The following is a 10,001-nucleotide window of genomic DNA, read 5'->3' as shown; positions in this document are numbered from 1 at the left end:
TTAAACTTCTCGTGATTGGTTTCCGGATCTTTGCTTAATTATCTCCGTGTCGGGTGTCCAGAATAAGCGCAGCAATTGCCCGCCAACAAATGGCTCTTCTACAATGAAATATTCTTTTAAGATCGATTTATTTAAGATTTTCGTTGCTAATTCATAAATTTATAATTATATTTTTACACTCTAGATATTTGTAGTTGATCAGCTGTATTGTTATTATTGTAAAATATGATTTATTCACATGTAAAAGTGATTTCTAATATTTGAGTTCAGTTTTTGGATATATATTTTTGGATTACTATTTTCGATTCCTGCACTTCTTGTTAAATAATACAGTTTTTTTTATTATTAAAGGTTTAATTTGTCATTTAAATGTTGATTTGAAGAATGGTGTAAACTCATTGTTGCTACGTTGCAAGTATTTATTTATTTTACACTGCATTCATTGCAGTTTTCGGTTCAACTAGTTTGCTACAGCTACTTCGTTCGATACGTAGTTTTAGTTATATTCTGCTCTCTTCAATATATATTTTTAATTTATTTAAATAAACCACTTCGTTGGTCATACACTCCCGCCTGATTTTCTTTTCAATATTGTTCAATCGGTTCAAACTATTTTAGTTGGCTATTATTTCTATTATTTTGGAAATTTTCGAAAGCGTTTACATATCTTTTTTTTCGAAGCACCTTGTCATAGTAGGCATTTGTTTATTTGCTTTTCACCTGGACGACAGGAATTATACCGGCTAATTGCCAGCAATGGGCCTGTTTTTCACCGTATTTCATTTATTTTATATTGATTTTCTCACTTTACGCACTTAGTTATCATAAAATATACCACCGAATACAAAGCTACGTTATCTGTGTTTTGGTTTTTATTCCACTCCCTCGTTACCCAATTTATATGTGATTATTTTGTTGCGAATCGTTTTTTTATATATATATATTTTTTTATAGTAGTCTTAGACCTTAATTTTTGTGTTTTAAATTTCTTTTCACAACACTCTTACTTTTCTATTCTGAAAGTTTTATTTTTTTATAATTAATATTTATATTTGTTTTGTAACTATTTCTTTTCTTATTGCGTTTTGTACTTTAAAACTTTTCTTTTCAGTTGTTTTTTGTTGCTGGTTGTGTTGCTTTTGTTTTTTATTGTGGTTTAGGATTTTTAAAGTTTGGACTGCTTCCATTAACATTTAAAACCTGTATGAATGCAATGAAGTGTTAATGATTTTAAAGGAGCTGTGTTTAAGGGAATTGGAGGAGTGTTTATTTTTCAATAACGTGGTTATTAAGAATTTGAAGTAAATTTAACAGAATATTTTGCCGCCAAAAAAGGGGTATGCACAACTTGTTTTACTCCTGGCGCAGGAAAGATTTTTATTCACTGGACGATCTTTTTCGTAGTTAGTTTTTGCTGAGCTCTATTTACTTTGTGTATATTTTAAAAAGCAGTCCAACTGCTGGCGTTGACAATATTTTTTTAAGTCAGTAGTGTCGGACCTCGGAATGTTTTTTTTTTTGAGTTCATGAAAATATAACGATGGATTTTTCGATTCCAACGTCTGACCGTTTAAATATTTGCTGTTCCCATGTGGCAGAGTATCATAACGGATATAAACCCTTTATTTTTAACTCACTTCGTACTCACAACAATCATTACAATGTGAGGTATGATAACATTTCCTCCCAATTTGATTTTTTGTTTTGAGATTCTTAAGTTTTTTAATACGGTTTACAGTGAATAGCTTTTATATTTTACTAAATTTCTACTCCAAAAATTATTGAGTATTAAGAGTAATTTTTTAAATTAATTATCAGCGTCGCGGTTTATTTGGCCAGTCTTGACCAAAAAGAAAAAAATAAAGCCAGAAAGCTCGCGTACGAGCACGTACGATAAGCACTTTTTCACAAGTATTTAATTCACGAAGTTTACTTATTGGCCGCTAAATAGATATTAAATTAATAATGATGTTTTTAATTCATAAATTGTATGAAAGTTTATTATTGTGTTTAATCAAACTTTGGGATTAAGAAATTATTCGTCTGTATTTCTGTATTCCTCCACCATTTCTTAACATCTGCAACAGTGTTCAGAATATTAGTATATCTTAATCGTGCGCGATTTTATTGTTGGGGTTTGTAGTTTGATTAACTTGTTTTATTTATTTTTGTTTTTTATTTTTTTTAAGTATTTGTTGATTTTGTTATTTCGTTTTCGATGGTGTTTTAGATTATGATGAGAATAGTTTAGTGTGATGTCAAAACGGAGTTTTAGTTACAAAAGCTGAAAATATATTAAATTTATTACAATCATATACATATAGTTTATTATATTTAGCATATAATTGTTTTTATAAATATAATTATAAATTTGAAAAGATGTTCTGAGTATAAATTATAAGCCTTGCTTCAACCTTTGCTATTTTCAATAATGGTGTTCAGGATTTTAATTTGAAAGAGAAAATATGAAAATTTCCTTTGCACATTTTTTACTCAGTTAAGATCAAAAATATTGTATCATTTATATAAGATATCTTTTCCTGCTGTAATTTTTTTTAAAGTATAACTAAACGCATAATTTTTCTATTTCCATTTTCTGATGAAAAAAAAATAATTTAGGTGACCATTATAAACGATTTAGTAAAATACTTATTTTATGATATTTATTTGGACACAATATCTGCGATTGAATTGGGTGTTCAAGTAAAGTGTACATTTTTAGTATCCAACAAGTATACCACTAGTTATTTTTCTTTGTAAAATCATATAACCGGCATATAGAGAAAGTTTCTTTGATATGTACACATTTTTTTCGCATCTCAAAACCTAAAGAAAAAATATACAAACACCCCGCCCATCCAACCCTCAATGGTTCGGATGCGGGCTATGTAGCATTTCCACGTTGAGCATCCCAGAAATGCAATATTGATTTTTCACTGCACTACGGTGTAATGCACCTCCTTCCATTAAAACCAATAAGGCTTTCTGTAGGCTGATGTATTGCCCATACAACTTAGTGCATTAAGTGAATGTGTACACGCGTACGAAAATTTCCCGATGCTTTTGCTATGGATACACAAGTGTGTAAATTTAAGATCGTAGCCTAGGTCCTAGCCGGCATAATAATTATTTAATATTTACGCATATTTTGTTGAACTATTGTTGCTTTTTGTTATTCTAAACTTAATTAATTGCTATATTAACAACACTTCCGTTAGCAAAGGCATCTATAAGAAAATACGAAGATGAATTTTCTTTTCATGACGGCTCGCCTGATTTGACGCTGCAAAGTATATGTATATTTCCGAATCGGCGAATTTTTTTTTAAGATTTCATGTTTTTATCTTACTTCGAACACTTTTTATATATTTCAACACATCATTAAACATTTTCTTATTAGAAAATAATAATTTTTGCACAAATTTGATTTAAATATTGAAGATATTTCATAAATTAAAAAATTTTCACAACCAAATACGTACCCACGACACAGCACAACGACGCCATATTGCATTCGCTTTAATTCGTCAGCGGGCTGCCATATTTTTGACATCTTTATTCGAACAAACCATACCAAAAATGTATTTGAGGAATTTATGTGTAGGTAAAAAATGCTTCAATTCACAACAAAATATAACCAGCAACTCACGACTACCCAATCTCAAAGCAAGCCCTCAAAGTCATTAGCAATTTGCATGAAAAGAGTTTCGGTTAATCTTGTCAATTAAACGTTATTAAACTCATAGAAAAATATTAATTTATTAATCTCGGGTATAGCTCTAGGATAATTAATCAATCGTCTAACAGCATTTTGATTAATAAAATTTGACATTCTGAAGAAATTTTATAGTTCGAATCGCTATGCCATGGTTCCAATTGTCAATTACTTTAACAATATGTAACGACTTTCAGAGTATGGAATTACAAATATCAATAAACTTTTATAAAGACAGCAAATACTAAATTAAATAATAAGACAATTTGTATTTTTTACATTTTATTTTCATTTATGTATGTATACTAATCATAATATGAGTATTTAAATGCTTTGTCATGATTATACATATATTCAAGAAAACCATAATTATGAACTGATCAAAAGTTAATCAAAATTTTGTAATAGAATTTAAAAAGCAGCATTGTCCTCTGTCATTGGGATGTGTCAATGGTTTTGACATTGCTCGCCGACTTATTTCACCACCTCATACAAAATTTGGTAGTTTATTCCTTGAAAAATTGAATAGAAACTATTTAAAATAGACTATATTCTTTTGTACAATTAAGATAAAAGTACTGAAAATCAATTCTTTCTAAGTTTCGGCAAGTTTTAATTTTCGAAATATTTTGTTCTAGAATAAAAGTGCGGCCAGGGCAACTACCGGACAGCAGAACGGTTGGATAACCAAAAACGAAAACTACGAAATATAAATTTAATTGTTAAGGTGTAAATCAGAAGAGTGTAAAAAAGGATTGTATAATAACATAAGATAAAAATGGCGCACAGATTGATTCAATCTGCGAAAGCGATGGAACGGTGCCTTCGTAGAAGTTATGTTACCAACAATCTAAATTTGAGAGCTTCTAATCGAAATGTGGTGGGATCACCTGAGTTTTTTCAAGCACCAGTAATACAATTCTTGTTGGAACAAGTGCAACACTTTTGCAAAAAGCCACCAAAGGGTTTTGAAAAATACTTTGAAGAAGGCAAGTCAGTAGACAAGAAAACATCCGACGGTGAAACAACTAAATCGAAAGATAGCAAATCCTCTAGTGGTAAAGAAACTAGCTCCAATACATCTTCAACAAATAAAAGTGATTGGAGTTTTGGTATGTTTACAAATAGTTCAAAAGGGTCACAGGGAAATCGTGGAACTGGTGGTGGCCCTGGTCGACCGATAGGAGATGGTTCTGGAGGTGATCGAGAGAAATGGATAATTTTTGGAGCTGTAAGCGCGGTCGCATTGCTGGCGTCAATAGCCTTTTTTGAAATGGGTTATAAAGAAATCTCATGGAAAGAATTTGTTAATAAGTATGTATGAGTACTTGGTTTGAATATTACGAAATTATCAAATTTCTCCAGCTATCTTAATAAGGGTCTGGTGGAAAAATTGGAGGTGGTCAATAAGAAGTGGGTTCGTGTGCGCATACTTCCAGGAAATTCACAAGATTCTAGTGGTGTGCTTTGGTTTAACATCGGCAGTGTAGATTCTTTTGAACGTAATTTAGAATCTGCACAAACCGACCTTGGTATTGAACCTCTTAATTACGTTCCTGTCATATACCGCACGGAAGTAGAAGCGTCAGCTCTAACGGGCCTTTTGCCAACACTCCTAATAATAGGATTTTTGGTGTATATGATGCGTCGCTCAGCTGATATGATGGGTGGTGGTCGTGGAAGAAAAGGCGGTGGATTATTCGGCGGCGTAATGCAGTCCACAGCGAAACTTATTAATTCAAACGAAATTGGCGTACGCTTTAAGTAAGAATTAAAAAAAATATGAGATGTATAATATCAATATAAAATATTGCAATTTTGCAGGGATGTTGCGGGTTGTGAGGAAGCCAAAATCGAAATTATGGAATTTGTGAACTTCTTAAAAAATCCTCAACAGTATATTGATCTCGGCGCTAAAATTCCAAAAGGTGCTATGCTCACAGGTCCACCTGGTACAGGAAAAACATTATTAGCAAAGGCAACCGCTGGTGAAGCAAATGTTCCTTTTATAAGTGTATCCGGTTCCGAGTTTTTGGAGATGTTTGTTGGTGTAGGTCCGTCACGGGTTCGAGATATGTTTTCAATGGCTCGAAAGCATGCACCATGTATTTTGTTTATTGATGAAATTGATGCGGTTGGACGCAAACGTGGTGGTAAATCTTTTGGTGGACATTCCGAACAAGAGAACACATTAAATCAATTGTTGGTTGAAATGGACGGTTTTAATACTACTACTAATGTTGTTGTGTTAGCTGCAACTAACCGTGTTGATATATTAGACAAAGCGCTGATGCGTCCAGGAAGATTCGATCGTCAGATTTTTGTTCCAGCACCTGACATAAAAGGACGTGCCAACATATTTAAGGTAACTGTAAAAAAACATAAAAGAATTATATCCATGTTTGCGATTGTTATTGTAAATGTTCATTTATGCTCACTTATGTACGATGCTAATTGTTAAATGCCTTTTGTTTAATTTTAGGTACATCTGGGTCCTCTAAAGACTGATTTGGATAAGCAAGATCTTGCTCGTAAAATGGCAGCATTGACACCTGGCTTTACTGGCGCTGACATTGCAAACGTATGCAATGAAGCTGCTCTTATAGCTGCGCGCGATTCCTTGGATGCAATTATCATGAAAAATTTCGAACAAGCGATCGAGCGAGTGATAGCTGGTATGGAGAAAAAGACAAATGTTTTAGCTCCAGAAGAAAAGAAGACAGTAGCGCATCACGAAGCGGGTCACGCGGTTGCGGGCTGGTTTTTGGAGTATGCAGATCCACTGTTAAAAGTTTCAATTATACCACGCGGAAAGGGTCTTGGTTATGCCCAGTACTTGCCTAAGGATCAGTACTTACTGTCACAGGAACAACTTTTTGATCGAATGTGTATGACACTCGGTGGACGTGTTGCGGAGGAGTTATTCTTTAATCGCATTACAACTGGAGCACAGGATGACTTGAAAAAGATAACGGATAGTGCTTATGCGCAAATTGTTCGATTCGGCATGAACGAGAAGGTTGGTCAAGTAAGCTTTGATGCGGGTCAGCAAGGTGATGCTGTTTTCACTAAGCCCTACTCGGAAGAAACGGCGCAATTGATTGATAGCGAAGTCCGCGTTCTTATTCATAAAGCTCATCAACGCACAACAGAATTGCTCACTAAACACAAAGAAGATGTTCGCCGTGTAGCTGAGCGCCTATTAAAGAATGAAATATTGAGTCGCGATGATATGATCGAATTGCTGGGTCCACGACCATTCAAAGAAAAATCTACATACGAAGAATTCGTCGAAGGCACAGGTTCTTTCGAAGAAGACACATCATTGCCAAAGGGCTTGCAAAATTGGAATAAGGAAAAAGATGAGGAGAGCAAAGATACACCACCACCGAAACCTGTTCCAACGCCCTAAGTATTATGTAGACACGTGTTTGCTCTTCGAGCGTTTCTGAGTCATTATAAGCTTTAATGCTAGTTCTTTTTGTTTTCTTGTTAAGTTTTGCAATCTGTGTGCTGCATTGAAATATCAAGAGAGAAGTCAAATATGTAAAATATATTGAAGCGATCATCTTCAATAAAAACATTGAAATATAAAGTTTTTTCATACATTCGCCAAGTTTTGACTTTTGCTTCATATTTCTAACTCATCGCCATTCCTTTTACGACGTTTTTTAAAGTTCAAGGATTGCAAAAGCGAAGATACGAGATGTTGGCAGCCTGTAAAAATTCTGTCCTATGAACGAAAAGAGGAGAAGAAATTCCGTCCATGCACAACCTGGTGATATTCTTTCCCAAGAACATCAGTAAGTCGGTTGGGTTCATCTTAGGGCTCATAGAAAACATGAACGCTAGCAGTAGTACCTTTGCTTGGGCTTTACTGACAGTAGAGCAGCAGCTTTGTGGATCCCGGACTGATACTCGTCAATGATGATGAGTCAAACAAGCAAATTCAGAAAGGAGGGTTATTGTAAATAAAACACAAGTAGATTCATGTCAAATAACCTTGACCTCATACTGGTCCGGAAAGGGAAGATGTTAGAGGCTTTAAAATTATCAATAGCAAAGCAATCGGGAATTTATCTAGTGAAATACCAAGAGCTTGTGTGGTCTTGGGAAACTCCTCTGCATTTTAAAGTTTCTGACTTCGGACCTGGTCACCACACAGGTGAATGACACAGGGATCCTCGAAAGATTGCTGACCAAGTGACGAAAATGACCTTGGTGAACCACTGGTGATGATGGTTGGAAAATACTGGCGCTGCAAGCCAAAGATCATTGGGTATGGCCGAAAGCCTTAATGAGGTTTCAACTTTCTAAGTGGCAGAGGCTACTTGCTTGCTTGCGGCAGTTCATAAGCTGTTGGAACCATAACTCATTTTATCCGAAGGGATGTAGCAGAATAAATTACTTCTGAGAAACCAAGTATTACATCAACTTAAACTGGTCATCGCAGTCTCAAGAGGCACTAGTGGCGGATCCATGAGAAAATTTTGGGGGTCGATTTTTGTGCTCTCGCTATTATGCTACGGTGAGAGATGAGTTGAAATCCGAGTAGCTGTCTGTCCGTCCGTCTTTAATTTGAGTAAAAATTGAGATGAAGCCACTTCAACTTCGGGCCACTGCCAAGCCCACAAAATGATACTAAACGGAAACTTATAAGTACAATATATTATGATACAAAACTGTGAATTGAAACAATGGATAGCATTAGGGAGTGGCATTTGCGGATTACCCACTCGTCATATAACGGTTATGTTGAAAACTACTAAGGGTGTCATAACTTATTAAATAGACATCACTAGTATTATAGTTCGCAACCAAGATGCTACGAAAAGGCGTTGTAGGAGCCAATATTAAGCTGTGAAAATGGGTTAAATCGGACCCACACCCATTTTCAATATAATTCATTCAGATTGCAGTATCTCCAAAACATGAGTTCTGAACGCATCAACTGTCTCTTCAGGTGTCGAAAAATATTGACCTCTTTGTTTCTCTTCCGTACGGGATAAGAAGAAGTCGTTCGGTCCTATGAAACGACTGCTGAGAATGACTCATTGCAGTTGTTTCAGTCGATGTGTGAGAACTCGTATTGGTGAAAAATTTTCCGTCTTCGGCCTTTGGTTTTCCTGATTTCTTGAAAGACAACTGGTGAACAAATGGTTGAATACCACTCAGAATATACTGTTCTGAGTTATTCCAGAGGTATAAAATCATGCAACTATTTGCTCGAAAGTGTTTCGTGCGCGAACAACGCTTGTTGGACTGCTGATTACTTTCGGGCTCATACGCGTAAATCCCCGATTCACCACCTTTCACGATGTTATAGCATCTCTCGACCAATCGACATGAGCCTTTTTTGAGCGATTGTCAAATTGGGTGGGATCCAACATGAATACACTCTTTCATGCTATATTGAATGTAAGCTGGTCCCACTATATATAATCGTCTCCATATGGCGATAGGTCACGTGACGGTTATAAAATATCAGTTTGCGAACAGCGACCATTATCGCGCCATAATAATAGACTATTTGATGGCTTCAATTGAAGCTCGTGATCTCGGCGAAATCTGGTTTCAACAAAACGGAGCAACTTCTCACACATCGCATCAAACAATGAATTTATTGAGAGAACACTTCGTTGAGCAAATAATCTCACATTTTGGGCCGGTCGATTGGCCACCAAGATCGTGTGATTTCACACCGTTAGACTTTTTCGTGTGGGGATATGTAAAGTTCAAAGTCTGTACGGACAATCCCGCTTCGATTCAGACCTTGGAGTCATTCGCCAGTTACCAATCGAAATGCTCGAACGAGTCATCGAAAATTTGAACTCAATGGATGGATCATCTGAGAGGTAGCCGCTGCCAACATTTGGAAGAGGTAATCTTCAAAAACTAAATGTGAAAGAATATTCTTTCGAATGATAATAATTATTCCCCATTAAATTTGAAGTTTCTGTGTTTTTTTTTTTAAAGCAAAAAACAAAATGTGTGAAATGGGTTCACGTATTATACCAGCTCTCATACACCACTAAAAATAACTTTGTTTATAATTTATAAAATACTTTTATAACGTACTGTTCATAATTGTTATAAAACCATCATGATATACGAATCGAGTCCATTTCCATTTACAGCCTCAATTATGAACAGCTGACGCGCGCTCTTAAAAGCTCCGTTCTCTTTACACAAACTTACTTCTGCTGCTCTTAGTACTCAATTTCTCTTGACATTTGGATACAGCCGCAACGATATCTGCATTTCTGTCTTATCAGTGATAGTTGTG

The 10,001-nt window shown here is 35.1% G+C and overlaps 1 protein-coding gene and 1 long non-coding RNA gene across 3 annotated transcripts; one reads left to right on the top strand and one right to left on the bottom strand.

The window, feature by feature from the left end:
* Window positions 1–1,242: 1,242 nt before the first annotated feature.
* Window positions 1,243–3,532, bottom strand: LOC108978991. The gene is made up of 2 exons (XR_001994148.1): window positions 3,483–3,532; window positions 1,243–2,284 (listed from the first exon to the last, which is right to left on the bottom strand). It is a non-coding gene; the product is annotated as an uncharacterized LOC108978991 (long non-coding RNA).
* Window positions 3,533–4,160: 628 nt separating this feature from the next.
* On the top strand, window positions 4,161–7,331 carry LOC108965534 (AFG3-like protein 2). Of its 2 annotated transcripts, none has more exons than XM_018928030.1 (5): window positions 4,161–4,216; window positions 4,354–5,029; window positions 5,081–5,479; window positions 5,540–6,080; window positions 6,198–7,331. In XM_018928030.1, the coding sequence occupies exons 2-5, from the start codon at window positions 4,494–4,496 to the stop codon at window positions 7,125–7,127; spliced, it is 2,406 nt and encodes an 801-aa protein (XP_018783575.1). In that variant the 5' UTR covers window positions 4,161–4,216; window positions 4,354–4,493; the 3' UTR covers window positions 7,128–7,331. The 2 variants fall into 2 exon arrangements, with proteins under 2 accessions (XP_018783575.1, XP_018783565.1); XM_018928020.1 differs by having other exon boundaries at window positions 4,171–4,290.
* Window positions 7,332–10,001: the final 2,670 nt, after the last annotated feature.

This window comes from Bactrocera latifrons, unplaced genomic scaffold (assembly GCF_001853355.1).
Source record: "Bactrocera latifrons isolate USDA-ARS-PBARC rearing strain unplaced genomic scaffold, ASM185335v1 scaffold_1, whole genome shotgun sequence".
NCBI classification, from domain to species: domain Eukaryota; kingdom Metazoa; phylum Arthropoda; class Insecta; order Diptera; family Tephritidae; genus Bactrocera; species Bactrocera latifrons.
This window is presented reverse-complemented; position numbering and strand designations above follow the sequence as displayed.